At 36.5% G+C, this 19401-nt stretch overlaps 1 protein-coding gene across 1 annotated transcript; it reads right to left on the bottom strand.

Annotated features, from left to right (window-relative positions):
* Positions 1-1905: 1905 nt before the first annotated feature.
* LOC135088488 (proton-coupled folate transporter-like) lies at positions 1906-18843 on the bottom strand. The gene is made up of 7 exons (XM_063983312.1): positions 18004-18843; positions 9050-9209; positions 7981-8082; positions 7443-7580; positions 4886-4969; positions 3546-3702; positions 1906-2750 (listed from the first exon to the last, which is right to left on the bottom strand). Exons 1-7 carry the CDS (start codon positions 18811-18813, stop codon positions 2666-2668), a joined length of 1536 nt encoding a protein of 511 aa, XP_063839382.1. The 5' UTR covers positions 18814-18843; the 3' UTR covers positions 1906-2665.
* Positions 18844-19401: the final 558 nt, after the last annotated feature.

Here is a 19401-nt window from a genome sequence, read left to right as displayed (position 1 = left end):
CTTGCTTGCTGCTTGCTTGCATGCTTGCTGCTTGCTTGCATGCTTGCTTGCTGCTTGCTTGCATGCTTGCATGCTTGCTGCTTGCTTGCTTGTTTGCAACCTTGCTTGCATGCATGCTTACATGCTTCCTTGCAGCTTGCTTGCATGCTTGTGTGCTTGCTGTTTGATTGCATGCTTGCTGCTTGCTTGCATGCTTGCTTGCTGCTTGCTTGCATGCTTGCATGCTTGCTGCTTGCTTGCTTGTTTGCAACCTTGCTTGCATGCATGCTTACATGCTTCCTTGCAGCTTGCTTGCATGCTTGTGTGCTTGCTGTTTGATTGCATGCTTGCTGCTTGCTTGCATGCTTGTTTGCATGCTTGCTTGTCTATTTGTTAACTTATATTTTATATGTATAACATTTTTATATTTCATATTTGTTAACATTATGGTATTTTGTATATTATGAATAGTAATATTTATGGAATTGGTTTAGATGCCAATAAATGTTATGCCTAGAAATCGTTATTAAAAAAACAAGAATACAGAAAAAATATATACTAAAATATTATTATAATAAAAGTGGTTATGGCAAAAAATATTATGCCTTATCATTTATTCTGTATGAACGTTATGCGAAATGATGAGTATGCCAAAAAACTTTATGCACTCTTAAATTATGACAATATTTTTTATGCAACCGAATATGGACCCTATATTATTAACTATTATAGATTCAAGCTTGTGGTATAAAAGTACAGAAATACGAATCCTGGATGGAATGGAATCGTAATATTATAGAGGTAATAGTTCAATAGATCGATACTGGTCGTAGTGATACTAGGGTGAACTAAAATTGTTGCTCATCACTTAAATTCACGTGGGAATGTGACGTCCACCCACAAGGTGGACCGACGACCTGATAAAGGTAGCAGGAAGTCGCGCTGGATGCAGGCCGCTACCAACCGTGCGATGTGGAAGTCATTGGGGGAGGCCTATGTTCAGCAGTGGACGTCCTGTGGCTAAAATGATGATGATGATGATGACTAAAATTCAAATAAACAGTTGTCTAACCAGTTTGACCACGATGGAGAGTGAAAACTTACCTCTTCATAAGAGTAGGCAGTTCTATAAAGGAGTTAAGGACTAGCGGGCTCCAGCAAGCCCACCGACTCCGAGACCTTTTAGAGCCAAAGCCTTTGCCTCTTACAGTCTTTGACTTCATTTTAGTTTACCGCGGCATCCTAATAGCATATTTTGTTTTTATTAATAGGTCCAAACCCTGAAGGTATATAACAACACCAATAACTTTCAGCACACATGTTATTTTCACACATGCTTACATCTTTCTTCAATTCAAGGTCCCAGTACGGCAGTTAGAGAACCATTCAAATGTACAACCCTATCCGATAGGTATCTTCAGCACAACAGTCGTATTTCAGCAATACACTGAACAGCAGTTCCTGATACTTAGCAAAAGGATCTCTTTATCAATTTTATTAAAGCTCAAATTCCAGCTCGGACTACAACGTGAGCGCGAGACTTGGGAAGTGCAGGCGAGATTGTTCCCTAAAGCCATCAGAATGGGCTTAAGAAAGAGTTAATTTCCTGTGTGCGAGCAATAAGCTGTGTTCTAGGTTGTTAATTGGGTGGACCGTGGTAGGATTATGCCAAGTTTTTGCTGCGTTCCGGCATAATTACTTTGAGTGCTCAAACTTAAACTGCGAAGTTGGAAAGGTTATGTTTTATGCCGCAAGTTTGATGAGATATTTGTATTTAAAGTTTAAGAGAGTAACTAATAATATTGGTTAAGTAAGTACGAGCAGGTATTGAACACGTTAAATTTCGTCTATTTCATTCTGGCTGAAGAGGAACAACTTGATAAGTATGTACATTGATATCAGTTAAATGAGGAAATACAAAATAAATTTTCAGCTTTTTACAGATATATTTTGATGAATACTTGTCGCAGTAAACTTACAAAATAATGTTTATGAACAGTAAGTAATGTTATACTTAAAAAACGTTCAAAAAACCATTCACGAATTATCAATATATGTATACAGAAGAGGTATGTATAAACCCAACACAACTGTTAAAGGTCAGTGACTCAGTGTATTACCACAAAATAGTGGTATTACCTACTTATAGGCAGCACAGTACACCATTTATAAAAATACAAAAATAATCAAGTATCCTATCCTTACATACTTTATAAAAGTATCTATAACAATTTCATATTAAATGCTATCTAGAATATTGTTACTACTTACTTAAGTACGTTGGGTTCCAATAATCTTATAATTTAGTAATACAATTATTAAACCAAAAGGTTGCACAATTTTAGGTAAGTAAATGTTAAAAGTTTAGTCTAGACTCTAGCCTATTGATTTCATAGTTATTAGAAACTATTTCAAACATGAAAATAAACAATGTTTCTCAAATAGGGACCTAACCGCTACTAGTCAATGTCGCATCTATCATTCAAAGGCATAAAACAGTAGAGTCATGCGACCAATCGAATCAATTTCTAAAACGGATGTTAAGGTACCTACTCATAAAGCGTGCACGAGCAACTGGAAATGAGCGTGCCTAAGTAGCAATTGTTTAAACCTTAACTTACTACTTATATTGTAACTAGCTAGGTAGTAAATTTCGTTAACTTAATATTAAATTGCACTAGAATTTTCACATTTGTTTGAGAGGAACTTCAGTGCCATTTTCTATTACAGGTTTTTTTCTTAAGCCCCTGCGATGCTCCACGAACAACCATCTGTAATTATATGGAAAGATATTAAATTATTATATGAAATGGCCGTGATGGTAAATTATTCGTATCGTTATTTTCCAATTAAAATGAACAAAATTTAATGCTGAAGTTTTAAACTCCATAAAATATTTAGGTCAAAATCGAAAGCCTACAATTATCGTAAATTATAAATTATGAAGCATTCTGCGTTATAATTTTATTTGATTACTAAAATAAAATTATTATACTTCATCATCAGGTACTTTTGGTCAATTTGGTCTCTACTGCCAGAGCACTACCCTCTCTAATATACCTACCTGAGGCATAAGGGAGTTTTGGCCTACACTCCCCACACTGACCAGACAGATTTGGTAGGTCTGATGTTCAAATATTAGTCCTTGAGTCGCCTCTTACGACATTCACGGGAAGGGGGGTTTCTATTCTACTCTGGCAGAACCACACACCTTCATTGATTTCACATAAGAACTATAATTCTATTTAGGGTCATAGTTATAAAGCAGGGTACCTACTAGCCATGAAGCATCTAATCTAATGTAACAGATACTGTATCAAGTGAGTACATAGGCACGAGCCCGCTCGCGCGTGGTTGGCAGGGAGATCGCAGCGACACGCCGACTGGTGGTATCACTGCGAGCACAAAGGCGGCTCGCAGTAGGATCCAGGAGCTCGCAGCTAGAGACACGATGACCGTGGACGAGCCGTATTCGCTAGAAGGTTGGACACGTTACATGCTACGTTACGTGCTACATGGCAGGTGAGTACCCTGCCTAAAGTTAACTTAAAACAAAATGATCTTACATGAACACCACTACAGCTGGTAAGGTCATGGCTGCTCCTAATAGGAATACAGCACCAGGCAGCACTTCCATCGTCGCTGTATACACTTGTGTGTACAGAGGAACATAAGCCAACGGCATTAGGGTCTCTGTTAGACCGATTATAGAGTTCACTTTTCCTGTAATTAAGATTAACTATGTCAGCAAAATGGTGACAAAGTCGGTAAAAATCTAATTAATGAAGGTCAAGTTTATTTCGGGGGTCGGTTAATGGTCATCGAACCTCGAACCCGAAATTAGAAGAATACGAGTATAAAAGGAGTTTGGATCGACGTTTTTCTTTCTTTCTTTCCTTCCAAGGCCGGACCCTGAGTTTAGGGGGCCCTGGGCTAATATTATTACTCAGGGGCCCACCTACTCGTACTATACTCTTTCGCATTATCGTCTATTTTTGACATTGACTTGACTTAGCTGGGGGCCTTGAATCCACGGGACCCTGGTACCATACCATATTAGATCCGGCCCTGTTTCCCTCCAGTATAAAGCGGAGGTAAGTATTAAGATGATCAGAATCAAGACATATATTGGCAAACAATTGTTACTCAGATCATATTATCCTGAACTCTCTTTAATTCCGGAAACAAAAGCTGAACGCTTTTTGAGGAATCACGTTTCTCATAAAAATATAGAATAAGAAAAAAAAATGTTGACACAGTATACAATATTTTAACAGTAGCAGGTATTCTTCGATCAATGAATGATTGGTGGTGTAACTACATCGTTATACTCAATACATACAAAAATTTTAATTATAGGGAAAAAGGTTATGTTTTTTCAAATTAAGATCAATATTAAAATTATCAATGAAGGCTTAGTGGTAAATTGTGTTTTCGATAATAATTTTCAGCTTTGTCAATGGAGATTAAGATAATCCAATTATGATAATATTATGTTATGATACTTCAAACGTCGGTAATAAAATCGTAGCTTTATAAAAATAATATTTCATATCTTTTGAGGAACTAAATATCAAATATTACTAAATTGCCTATAAACCTACAGGTAAGTAAATACTTATTTGAGGATGGTTTCGTAATAATGATAGTAGGAACATATGAAAGTAGGTAATTATAAAAACAATATAAATAAAATTCTAACTTTATTAGTAAAAAACCTTGTTCAAACGTCTCCTAAAACTTTCGAGACCGCGTTGTACCGCCCGCACCACCCCCGCGTGCCCCGCTACACCACTGAGTCCGTGTGTCGTGGGCATTGTTTTACAAAACCACTCCCAGTGTAACGCTAAATCAAATATTTTGTCACAGCTGCTTAGTTTGTAAGTAGGTATAAAAAGAATCTTACCTATCTCATCTGCAGCTACCAACTTTGAGAATATCGACCGCAAAGCTAACATCGATGTGCCGTTCAGTATTTCAACCATTGGACCTGAAAACAAAAACAATAATGAGCTATAATATTGTAACCTGTGTCATTGTCTTTGTGGAAAACCTTGAGGGAGGCCTTTGTCCAGCAGTGGACGTCTTTCGGCTGAAACGAACGAACGAACGAACATTGTAACCATTATGAGTTTTATGACTTTTTACGACACAAAATCCAACACGTGATCATATTTTATGGACTACTTTAAATTACTAAAATAATGCTTTTACACGATGAAACGGCACCAATTTCACTTGATTATAGTGTAGATAAGTAAATAACCTACTTATTGATATTGATACAACGTGTTATTTGGGATCATATAAGTGACTAGCGGCCGCCCGCGACTTCGTACGCGTGGATCCCGTTTTACCCCCTTCATCTATCTTACGCGGTTAAGATTTTTTCATACAAATGTTTTTTCCCGCTAATTCCCGTTCCCGTGGGAATTTTGCAATATCCTGTTGTAACTAAGCTTTAAGTTTACTAAGGTACCTGCATGCCAAATTTTAAGCGTCTAACTTAAGCAGTTTAGATTTTTCATACAAAAGGATTTTCCCGCTAATTCCCGTTCCCGTGGGAATTCCTAAGTATACTGCCCAGGAGTATGAAGAATAATTGTACCAAGTTTCGTTAAAATCCGTCGAGTAGTTTTTGTTTCTATAAGGAACATACAGACAGACAGACAGACAGACAGACAGACAGACAGACAGACAGACAAAAAATTTACTGATTGCATTTTTGGCATCAGTATCGATCACTAATCACCCCCTGATAGTTATTTTGAAAATATATTTCATGTACAGAATTGACCTCTCTACAGATTTTTTATAAGTATAGATAATCACGAGGAAAACTGTCGACTTCGTATACAGGGTGGAATTTTGTAATGCCACTTAGAGGGAAAGTACCCTTAATACTGTAGATAGAAAATTCTACTCAAAGAAAACATTCCTTTATTTTTGAAAAGAAAGAGAACTGCATTCATAGATTTTTGATTTTTTTTCAAAAATTCACCGCCATATCACACAATTTTCTGTAAATAATTAAAATAATTTAAGATTTCATGATTTTCCTTTGATTTCATTTATCAAGTTTGTTAGAGAGATTTCATCTTTATACTCAACCCTAACGATCGATGCAATAAAAATGCAGGGTGTAATTTTTAACAGATTTTAGTTATGCCGATTCCCGGGTGTGGCAAGCAAAATTTCGGAAATCTTTGATTGCAGTTTTACTTCTTTTCAAAAATAAAGTAATGTTTTCTTTGAATAAAATTTTCTATCTACATTATTAAAAGTACTTTCCCTCCAGGTGGCATTACAAAATTCCACCCTGTATAATGTGTAACATATAGTGTAATTACTAGATTAAATAAATAAAATAAATAACGGTATACCGGTCCTGATTCAATGATATTTTATTATACACTATACACGATTTCTAAGGTTGTATTGTAGGTAGGCTAAAATCAAAATCGAGTAAAGTAAGTTACATGTAACTAAATAACTTAATAATACGCAAACAAAAAACGTCTCCAAAGCAATACTATCTTGTATTTAAAAAAAAATCGTAACCATAAAATAGTCGTGCCGTCGTTATTTTAATCTTTACTAACTTAACAATAAGTATTAACTGATACATAAACCCATTTACCAGATTTATTTAGTACTAGCTTTCCGCCCGCGGCTTCGCCCGCGTGGAATTTTGTCTGTCACAGAAAAGCTTTATTATCGCGTGCGTCCCTGTTTCAAAAACCGGGATAAAAACTATCCTATGTCCTTTCCCGGGACTCAAACTATCTCTATGCCAAATTTCATCAAAATAGTTTCAGTGGTTTAGGCTTAAGCAAGACAGACAGACAGACAGACAGTTACTTTCGCATTTATAATATTAGTATAGATTCGCAAATAAGCGACTATTTATCCTTAAGACTAATTCTGATATTATAGCTCGCAGTTTTTTGTTAACTTCGATTTTTTCGATTTGGAACAGTACAGTAACTAGTCTTTTAATCAAAGTTCAAAATTTTTGGTTAAATTAATTCCATTTAATGTTGATGTGTTTTCATTAAAACACAATTAATAGAAATGCAATTTTACCTTTTGAGGTCTTTTTATTCCTCCATTAAAAGATCTCCATATTTCGGCAAATTAAATAGACATTTAACATTTTACCAGATTATAAATTGAATTTTTGTTTTTGAAAATTGAATTTATGCCTATATAAAAAAAATCTCAATCTATTTAGATAGTATTCCCACCTCTCGTTCCCACCGCTGCAACTCCTGTGTAGCCAGGATCTACAGCTTGACCGCCAATAAAAACCCAACCAGTGAAGGTCAAGTTTGTCCCGGGGGAGAGTTAAACTGTCATTGGACCCGCAACGAAATTAATCAGAAGAACATAGGAGGAGTTCGAAGTTAAGGTTTAACTTCCCTCCATTTATTTAGATAGTAAAATGTAAAAATTAAGGTTACCAATAAAGAAGATTGTCTCGTTAGGAGCAAAGCAGTAGACGAAAGAAGCTGCAATCTTGCTGACGGTGGAGATGATGCCCAGCATGGAGTCGTGCCATTGGAGGTATTTGCTGAAGACCGTAATGGAGAATACCGTGCCTGGAATTGTTAAAAGGGTTAAATACTGAAAGTTCAAGTCTCAAGCCCTTAAGTTAACTAGAGAAGAATCCCAAATGGCATTAAGTTCGCCGTATTTATAGATCGTGCCATCCACGAAGACGCGCCCCACCATTCTTCCGCTAATGTTTGAGTGTTATCGGTACACGCTAAGTTATCCATGAGTGCACACACACACTACAACAATGACGCTCGGATTGCTCGGATCAAACTCTCCGCACCCCGCGCTTCCCTCGACCAAAAATTGGTGGGGAGCGTCTTCCTGAATGGCACGATCTATACTGTGTTTTATATGCATATAAGTTTTAAATCAATAAATGTTGCTTGTTGAGTTTGGCTTGCCTTTCAATGGGAGTTTTATACTAACAAGTATTTAGCTTACCAATTGTATGCGTAATAAAGTTGTATGCTTGGAAGAGGCTGTATTTAACTTCGTCCCAGTTGAATCGGTACCGTGTAGACATGTACATAACAGACATTTCACCTGTAAAGTAAATGATACATTTTTACGTAAGTGTCTTATTTATAGTACCATATTTGAACGTATAACGCCATGTGTTTAGGCACAAAGTGCTCAAGTTCTTTTCGTTCCAGTTTTATTTTCATCACAATATTAGTCTACGAATTATTTGCCTAGTACTTACTCAATCTAAAAACACTAATCTAGAGTATAGATTAATTTAGGTATAATTTTGAAAGTAATTGCGAATGTATTGTCTGTTTGTGTTAACTTTTTACAGATTAGGACAGACTATCTAGTGGTAAGTACATAGAGTCCACCCATAAGGTGGACCGACGACCTGATAAAGGTAGCAGGAAGGCGTGCGATGTGGAAGTCATTGGGAGAGACCTATGTTCCGCAGTGGACGTCCTATGGCTGAAATGATGATGATGATGATGACATAGAGTAGACTACTCTAGTAGTATGAAACAGTACCCCGTTTATCTCTATACAGTCAGCGTCAAATATGTAGTTCGTGACACCCAAAGTAGCCAAAAAGTTCGCAACACTTCTTTGTTACAATGAGGGCTATCGTTTTAGCGCTCACCAGTTAGCGCCACTGTAGAGTAAGGTCCTGTCACTTGCTAGTCGCGAAGACAGTGGCACCAACTTGTGAGCGCTAAAGTGGTAGGAGGACTATCGCATTTGCACTCATCAAGATGGCTCCACTGTAGAGTAAGGTCCTGTCACTTGCTAGTCGCGAAGACAGTGGCACCAACTTGTGAGCGCTAAAGTGGTAGGAGGACTATCGCATTTGCACTCATCAAGATGGCGCCACTGTAGAGTAAGGTCCTGTCAATCGCCAGGGGTGCCAACTGTTAAGTATAAAAACGATAGCCCTCATTGGAATAAGGTTGTGTTGTCAACTTTTTGGCGACATAGAGTGTCACGAACTATTTGACGCTGACTGTACCTACACCGAATATAGGCCACAAAACTAAGTACATACCAAACATAGGTCCAAACAAGAAGGTGACTATCACCATCAGCACACACATCCTCAGCCGACGTCTTTTAGGTCCATTTTTGAATACCACTTTGATAGTCTCCTTAATGTTGGAAAGATCAAAGAACGTTCTGAAGAAGTAGCGGACGCCCTGCCCATCGTGCTGCGGAAAACAACTCTTATGAGCCCAAAATAAATAGAATCCAATTTTGATAGTACCATTTAAGCTTATTAAAACAGAAATGTTTGTGGTTATTGCCTAACACAACATTCTAAAATGTATTGTGCATTCATAAATGGTTGTGACTTAGGAATATTTGACAACAATGCTCAAAATGTGTGATGATCAAATTATTTGGTTATTTGCTAATGGAAATAGGTACCAATAGAGCTAAATGCATGCAGGTAGGTATTGTTTTTTAAATAACATATTGTTTTCTCTTTTTTGTTACTTTTTCCAACTTATTTGTGTGTGTGATTTTTCACAGTTTGTAACATTAAAAAAATATGATGGCTAGTATTTTCCAAAGTTTTCCGCGTTACAAAAAACCAAGCGTGTAATAATGATGGCTCTAGGTAGGTACCTACAGTATGTTAAGGGGCCTTGATTAAGCCCTTTAGACTTCCGTAGCGTGTTTACTAACCATGATCTGATAAAATTACCAGTTTTAACAAACTTAATTTTAGGACTATCTTATAATAGTTTTTTGGCGCCACTGGCGAGTGAAAGAGCCTTACAAGCAGGGCGTAGACTGGTGTACGCAAATTCGATATCATTGCCATATTCGGACCAGCAACTTCCTACCCAGTTGTTTGCGTACTACTATAGCAACTTCTGTGGTTACGGGTTCGAATGTTAGTGTATGGATATGGACGAAAAATAGATTGGGCTTTGTGGCACCCCTTGAGGAAGACTTCGGTCTAGCAGTGAATTGTTACAAAATCAATCAAAATCAAACGACAAATTAATGATGTTTCTTTTATTAGTCGTATTACCAATGTAAATTGATAATCATGATTAGTGTTTTGAAGCTAGAGCAAGACTGATATCGCATGCGGAACAAAAAATAATGTTATTTAAATAAATAAATATTTTTTTAATCCATTTATTCAGCAGAAACGAAATAATCTCAAGACACGGGAAGCTTTCAAAGCAATCAAAAATAGTAAGCGTTGCCCTAATTTTAGTTTTAAACGCATCAAACTTCTAAATATTCAATAAACATTGTTATTTATTGTATAAACGGCAATGTTGTTCAACAATGTGTACAAACACATATGAATTGTAATTAACGCTAGATTACTGCCATAAACTTAGCACAGGCATTAATATTCATTGTTCAGTATTTGTGGACTTTGAAAGGAAAGCAGAGATAAGATTAATGCGGTTACGTTGATGTTTACTGAAAACTAATAATTGATGTTCTGATTCATTTAGTTATCATTTTATACAATTAATATTCATTGCGATTTAAAAAAATCCACTCGCGCCTAGATAATCCTTTTGGACCAAATCGACCGCTGGACTATTGTAGTGAACCCCTAACACAAGTATACATACTTGTTGAGTGGTTTGGAGGGATTAAGAGGGTTAAGTTACATTTAATTTTTTGCTCAATTTAGAAACTGAGTAAATAAATTATATAAATTGATTACCTTCTTTTGTTCCGGTGTTCTTTTTGGATCTTTCACATAAAATAACGTATAGAGGCAATTTACGAAATGGACTAAGATCACAAAAGTGTAACATCCAAGAAAACCGATTTTTTTCAACATTACCCCACTTAGTGCCATTCCGATGGGCAGGCCTACTGTTGTACAGAAATTCACAATGCCCAGACGAAACGTCCTGTTTTCACTATTTGTTATAACAGCCATGTACGAAAATATTGTCGTAAAAATCACACACCAGCCGCCACTGAATGCCTCAAAAAACGCTTCACATAAAACCAGAACTTCTAAGGACAGTTCATAAAAGAAGTAGGTATTAATGATGAGGCTGATTCCCATTAAAATGTGACCCGTCAATGGCAGTAGGACGAACAGTCTCCTGTGGCCTGTGATGTCTGACCATGCCCCAACAAAAATACCCAGGATAGCGGGTACTGTTGATGTTAATAGAGTTTTTTTGCGCTGAGCTGATGCTAGCAGCTTCTGAGCCTCTCTTTCATATTGATTTTCACTATTGACACTCTGCATTCGAAGTGAGTCGCAAATTTCGTCTGTGTAATTCAAGTTGACTCGACAGGCTTTCTCTAAGCTCAAATTTTGAGTTGCATTTATCGATATCATCACTGAAATCATGAACATGATCATGGTTGGTTCAAGTGTGGCCTTTTTTAGTACACAGCGAATTTTTTCATTAAAAGATTTACTTTCAATTGTCTCTGTGGTCTCAAAATTGTCTCTATCTTTATTTTGTAGGGTGCATTTTTCTGTGTACTCTTCTGATCCATTTTTATCCAGAACAAAATTTGCGTCTGCCATTTTCTTAGCCTGGTATCACACTATTTGTTTTATTTAATTGACATTTGTACGAGTTAATTTATTATTGCTTGCACACAGTTAACGTTCGTTCGTGCACTATTGTATTGAGTCAATAAGACTGTCTTTAGTGTGTCTTTATACTTTAGTGGTACTCATTGCATGTACATAAAGTGCGGATAATGATGACAATTAATTGTTTATTTAATACGCTTGGCAATTAAGAAAATTCTTGTTAATCATTACTAAATTATGGTGGGAAAAATATTTCTTAACTTCGATTTTCCTATTAGGTATTTATTTATTTATTGATTTATTTTTATGATTTATTACTGTGGGAGTGCATTAAATGGGTGGTGTACATATTAGAAATAAGTGATTCTTCTATAAAGTAAAGAATATTGTTCTCTTAAGTGTCTCTATCTGTTCTCTTTGTAGTTTAATTTATCTATGCAAAATTGAGGCGCAAAACTGTAGATGGCAACCTTTGGACAAAAACAATTGATTTCTCATTTATCAATATTATCAATTAGTACTTTGAATTGAGATTATAACAAAATATCAAAGTATTATCAATTATGTAGGACATCTACAGATATATCAACAATACCCCAGACACTCTTTGCTGTATCAGAATTTTTTAAATTAGATCAGTAACGAGTAAGTATTGGTAAGTATTTTAAACTGACCATGTTGTGTACTTCACCACTGGTGATTCACCAGAGATACAGACATAGTTTGGGAAAATTATATTCATTATCTGCAGCTGTATTACTAGCAATACACAATTAGTTAACACGTTTCTATGTATGATGATGTAGTTAACCGAGTTTTAAGGGTAGTATAGACCCTACTGTCGGCTATGGCTCATAGTCTTATAGGACACTACGATTACCATAAACAGTTATCGCGGATCTTGCTTTAGAAGTGAACCAGCGTTTATGCGCCGAATATTCATTCGTTTAAATTAATAATAACAAATATTTTTTAACTGTATGAATCATTTTAGAATCAAAAGCTTATACCTACCTACTCATAAGCATATAATATGTTACTTAAGACCAATTTTATTCTCTGAGATTATTTTGATTTGTAAGTTTTACGTAGAATAATAGGTATAATCCGCATTATCTCAAATGTAACTGTAATGATATCTATCAAGCACGTTCAGTTTTGTTAATGCATTAAGGCCGGGTAGCAGAGAAAATGGCGAAAATGAGGTTTTCATTTTTCATTTTTGAGGTACTAAACAGTAAAATTAAAGGCTAAGATTTTTATTGGGCATAGTTGAGGATATTTTCTAGGGCTATTAACGGATGGAAACACGATTTGATGAAGTTGACTCGATAGAATATATTCCCAAAGTTACCTCTATTCGTTTTCTATTTATGGTTTTATTTTTAAAATAAGCGATTTGAGATTCTAAATCTTTTACTAAACTAAAGTTCAGAAATAACTTGAGGGCTTTTAACGGATGAAATTTTTATATTGCGTCTTATTTAGTTACTATGTTAAAAAATGTGGAAAAAATCGTCCATGATGGCTTGGACAATCTCAATCAGTCGCGCGGTGGCGCTTACGGAGGACGGACGCGTGTCAGTTTTTTGGCCGTGACAGTTCGCGATTTGTCAATATTTTTGACAATGATGACTTTGATGAGTCACAGTATAATAATATCAGTGTTACTGGAGAAAGCTTAAATTTTTGATAATTAAGAATTATCAATTTTGTCTACCTATTGAAATTTAAATCGTTCGCATCCTTTTAAACGAAGACTCTACTCATGCATGATACATAGTACATTCCTCAAATATGAGACAAAACCAATGAGTTAAAATTACATTTTAATAGTACCTACATACAATCGTCTTACACTCTTTAGAAGAGCACACTGACACAAATAAATAATAAAAAATACTGTCTAAGGTCTGTAGCTAAAGGTCTAAGCTGTAAGATAGAAGAATCTTCTAGCCAAAAAGATGGCAGATGCAGCAGATGTTAACGGATTTAAAACTGGAGTTCATATGACTCCTTGTAGACTTGAGTCTCTAGAGCGTCCCTTCCTCCACCATGCGTAAGAATGTTTCAAAAATACTGTCTAAGGTCTGTAGCTAAAGGTCTACGCTGCAAGATGGAAGAATCTTCTACCCAAAAAGATGGCAGATGCAGCAGATGTCAACGGATTTAAAACTGGAGTTGATGTGACTCCTTGTAGACTTGAGTGTCTAGAGCGTCCCTTCCTCCACCATGCGTAAGAATTTTCACAAAAATACTGTCTAAGGTCTGTAGCTAAAGGTCTAAGCCGTAAGATAGAAGAATCTTATAGCCAAAAACATGGCAGATGCAGCAGATATCAACGGATTTAAAACTGGAGTTCATGTGTATCCTTGTAGTTTTGAGTCTCTAGAGCAGTGGTTCTTAACCTTTAAGTCATGAGGGACCATTTTACCAAATTTCTGTCTTGTTAGGGACCACCTCATAATCGGTCAAAACCAGTTTGGGACCACCAGTGGTCCGCGGACCACCGGTTAAGAACCACTGCTCTAGAGCGTCCCTTCCTCCACCATGCGTAAGAATGTATGCATGCGTCAAAAATACTGTCTAAGGTCTGTAGCTAAAGGTCTAAGCTGCAAGATAAAAGAATCTTCTAGCCAATAACTTTAAAAAACTATAATTTGAACGAATTTTGCTATTAGTGGACAAATTTCTGCTCACAATGGACTAATTTATCTGCTATACTCTCGACTCTCTAAAGCACAACATTTATAAAAATTTTGCTGCGGTAATGCACTCCAGGTAACAGTGTGTGATGCTCATTGCTCATAGTGATTTTCGATACAGAGCCCCGTACATACGTTATACATAAATTATGGAAAGAAAACACCCAGACCAATACAAACAAATATGTATGCAATTTTAGTATGATATTTTTATTTATTAACTAGCTGACCCGGCGAACTTTGTTCCGCCTTAATGGCAATAAATAAGCAGACTTTTTTAATTTCGAACGGGATAAAAAGTATCCTATGTCCTTCTCCTGGCTCTAAACTACCTCCCTGACAATTTTCAGCTAAATCGGTTCAGCCGTTCTTGAGTTATAAGTGGAGTAACTAACACGACTTTCTTTTATATATATAGATAAACAAAAATACTGAACAAAATTGATGCGTGTACTGATTAATGTAATTAACCACATGCAAAGCTTTGTGAATTGCAACAACTATAATTTATTATCCAAGCTCTAAATAATCGCTACTACGAGTAACTGGTCATAAAATGTTTTTCCAATCGCTCAAGCTCCCGAGGATCTACCGATAGGTCGGGTGACGTAATCTTGAAATTATTTTAGCCGGCGCGGAACTTCCGGAAGGTCGGGTGACGCCACGCCTCTTTGAACCGTGTTTACTTTGGCAGTTATATTCTATATTTATTCGATTCTAAAATATATTCCCAAAACTTTTGAAATTTGTTTTAATTTGTATCACTTGGATATGATTTGTATTAGAAAGTGCTGTGAGTGTGACGCTTGAACGGAAGGAAGTCAACCTAACCTAACCAACTGCGTATTTCTAAACTGCGTATTTCTATACTGTGTAGCCGCGAGAGCTCTTTGGCGCGCTGTCTTCGGCGAAGTATTGCGCGCGCAGATTTTGACAGCGCGAAATACCTACTTTAGCAGAAATACCAAGCCTTAATTGAATATTGATAACCTATTGATGCTTTATGAATAATCATAATCTTCAAGAACAATAAATGTTTACAATTTTGAGATTAAACCAATCCAAATACTCATATACTTATATCAACAAATAACTAAGAAAGGGATTAAAACATTACCTTTTTCTGCTCCGGTGTTCTTTTCGGATCTTTCACAAAAAAGAACGTATAAAAACAGTTTACAGCCTGCATACATATCACAACTATGTAACACCCGAAGAACCCTAAGTTTTTCAACAACACTCCACTGAGTCCCATCCCGATGGGTATTCCTACGGTGAAACAAAAGTTCACGATGCCAAGGCGAAAAGTCCTGTCTTCTTTTGACGTGATAATGGCCATGTAAGAGAAGATTGTGGTAAAACAAACGCACCACCCCCCACTGAAGGCCTCAAAGAAAGCTTCACTGAAAACTAGCACTTCCAACGAGAGTTCATAAAAAAAGTAAGTGTTAACAATGTTGCTGACAGAAGCGAGCATTTGGCCAATTAAAGGCATAAGAACGAAGAATCTCCTCCGGCCAGTAGTGTCCGAGTAAGATCCAACAAAAATGGCCAAAGCAGCCGGTGCAGTGGCCGCTATGTATGTTCTTCTGCTCACAGCAGTCGCCAGCAACTTCTGGGTTTCCCTTTCGTACTCGTTTTGACTGTCAGCACTTTGTGATCTGAGAGACGTGCATATTTCGTCTGTGAAATTCAAATTGACACGACAAGCTTTTTCTAAACTCAAATTTTGCGTGGTCGTCATCATGATCATCACAGCGATTGTGAACATAACCATAGTCGGTTCAAATGTTATATTATTAAATATGTAGCGGCATTTTTCACAAAAAGTTTGGCTCTTAATTATTTCCACATGACCCGTTTCGAGTTTCACCCCTGTGTTTTTTTGCAGTGGGTCTTTTTCTGTGAATTCTTCCGATTCATTTCTGTTAGCCATTTTTTCACTTTAACCAATATTGCATTTATTTATTCTTTGAACACAATCAACACACGCATTTTTCTATCGGATTGGGTAGATAAGTCCGTCCTCAACGACTGTTTATACTAATATGTTAACTAATTGGTGCCTCTGCATTTGGTAAGTCATAAACTTTTGTTGATAATGATACTGATTACTTGATCCCGTCTGTTGTTTATTCAATTGGCTTTGAGATATGCCATGAAATACTAAGCAATTAATAAGGAAAACATGATTTTAAATAGTCACTCTGAATTTTGAATTTTTTATCACAGTAAAATTTCCATATGACCATAAATTATGATAAAAGCCTTTGAAATGAAAAAAAATAATAATCTGAGTCTGAATTAAGTTGGCGAAGAAGTGACAGCGTCTATGTCGCTGTTGCTATACAAAATAATATGCAGAAGTCCCGGTACTACTGTTTGAGAACATGTAAAAAGTGCCTGGATGCGAGCAGCGTAGGACAGGTCTTCGTGAAAATCCTTAGGGGAGGCCTTTGTCCAGCAGTGACGTATATCGGCTGAAATGAACGAACGAACGAAAAAGTGATTGGTGGGATCAATTAGCCATTTCCTCTTACATGTTAACAGTATGGGCAGCCAGTTCGATAAACCGATCTCAAGAAGAGGTAGGTACTTAGTAAGTTAACGCACCATTGACTTTTCTTTATCAAAATTATTCAACTATTAATGAGTTATATTGGTCATATCATACCTACTCGTATTGATTTGCAAAGATATTAGTGAGCCCAAAACGAGCGTTTATCGATCGTTTAAAGCCTTTGGTCCACTGCTGGATAAAGACCTTCTCACGAATTTTTTTGTTCTCAATTATTATGAAAATTAACAAATTAATTTTATAGGTATATTTGAGATCTCGGTTGATGACGAATTTTATTGGTATTTTCTTATAACTATTAATTATTATGAACTCGGATTTTTACATCAAATGACGCGGGTTAATATTCATATAGTTCGTCGATAATGATAGCACAAGCTTTGCTTGGTTTTGACTAGATGGCGCTAAGTAAAAATAATGATGTAGCGGTACATACGAGTTACAAAATAAAGACCCAATACAATGAACTGTCCCACCCGTGACATTGACAGGGGGCGCCACCGTCAATACCGGATCGCTGGTTCCGATTTTTGCCATGTTGGAAACTAAATAGTTGAACGATGGTGGCGCGATGGTCAATGAGTTTGGTGTGACAGTTCAGTGTAGGTCATCTATAGTGACACATTTGACAAGAAATGTGTTGAAGCGTTTATTGTGGATCTGCCTCAACTATACAGGGTGTTTTTATTGCAGCATTTTCCTGCAGGCCTATGGACCATTTGACCAGGAAATTCTCAAAAAAAAAACATCTCCATACTACGGCTGATTGATGATTATAATTTTATGGAAAGGTTTTTTATATTTTAACTTCGGCCCCTTGAGAAAAGTTAACATTTGAGCAATAAATAAAAATATTTTTTCTTTCTTAATTTCTTCTTCTTTCAATAGAATCAATCCTTTTTGTTTGATCAAGTATAGAGTAAATGTGTCTTCCTATCAATAAAATCTCTCATTTGTAAGTTTTAAGGTATATGTTTTTGTTTGTGTGTGCGACTGTGCGTATAATGTTTACAATCTGAACCTACCTTAAAGGGTACTTTATTAGCTTAATATCGTATCCTTTTGGGTAATAATCATGTCAGAAAATTACTCAAGCAATGTGTTGTTGTTATACCTATACGATTAGAAAATTGACAAGTAATAATACAAAGTAGGTATTAAGGAATTTAACTTACCTTCTTTTGTTCTTCTGTTCTTTTCGGATCTTTCAACACAAATGCGTTATACATCGCGTTGATGAGATGTATTCCTAAAGAGAATCCAAAGGGCCCGTAGAAGCCCAGACTTCTCAACATAATTCCACTTGACGCGATCCCAACCGGCAATCCCACAGTTAGACTGAAATTCACTAACCCCATTCTAAAAGTTCTATTCTTCTCTGTAGTTATAGTAGATATGAATGAGAACACAGTGATAATCACAACACACGATCCCCCACTCAACGCATCCAGCAAAGCTTCAGTGAAGATCAAAACCTCCAAGTTGAGTTGATAGAAAAAATACACGTTAATCATACTGTTGATGCAACCGAGGACTTGTCCCATGAGAGCGATTACAAGAAATATTTTTCTTCGGCCCGTCTTGTCCTGCCATGGACCTACGAAGAGTCCTATCACACACGGTATTGTTGCGGTGATATATGTCCTCCAGGACAACGCTCTTGCCAGCAGTCTCTGTGCTTCTCTCTCGAATTCGTTTTGACTGTCTAACGTTTGATCGTTCATTGCTGTGCATATTTCATCAGAGAAATTAAGGTTCACTCGACAAGCTTTCTGCAGGCTTAAGTTGGTCGTGGCCAGGCTAGCAATCATGTAACCCATGATGAAAAGCAAGACAGTTGGCTCAACGGTGACCTTTCTGAAGGCATACATACAACTTTGGGCACAAGTTCTCTTCTCTTCTGGCTCGTCATCATGGTCTTGGTGCAGAGGCTCAGCCTCAGGTTCAATTGTTTCTTGATAAACTTCTCGTCTTTGAGAAACCATTGTATCGATTGACTATGATTATCCTGTTTTCGCCTCCGAGATTTATTTTACCGTGTAGTACCCCTGTACGACAAGCCAATCCGCACACAATATTCAGCGTAGTAGCTAGTAGTAAAAAACAAAAGAGCGGGCAACCCCACCCCTACCACGCTGTGGGCTCGGTGTCCGAGCGGTCTCAAATCCACGCACTACTAATAGTAGGTATATATCAGTTTTTGTTTCTTTATCTTTTTATTATCAATGATTTATGCGATTTAGGTCAGCACTTACCACGAGGTGTGAGCACATTACTGATAATCAACTTAAAATTATCAATTTTTTGTTTAAAATAATATTATGTCATGTCATTTATGGTTTTATAATAGAAACATCGTATGCATCATGAATATATTATTATCTACGATCAGATTTTAACCTTATTAGCAAACACATAGGCAAGTAAATTGCGTCAGTGAGTTATTTGATAAATTATCATTTTCCAGTGATATATTTTTACGGAAAAATTTTTATATTGCAAGCAAGGTGATTCAAATTAGATTACAGTGACTTATTCATTGATGTTAGATATTATTTCTTCGAAATCTTTAT

This window comes from Ostrinia nubilalis, chromosome 4 (assembly GCF_963855985.1).
Source record: "Ostrinia nubilalis chromosome 4, ilOstNubi1.1, whole genome shotgun sequence".
Classification (NCBI taxonomy): Eukaryota; Metazoa; Arthropoda; class Insecta; order Lepidoptera; family Crambidae; genus Ostrinia; species Ostrinia nubilalis.
Note: the sequence above shows the minus strand (reverse complement) of the source record. Positions and strands in the feature narration are given on the sequence as shown.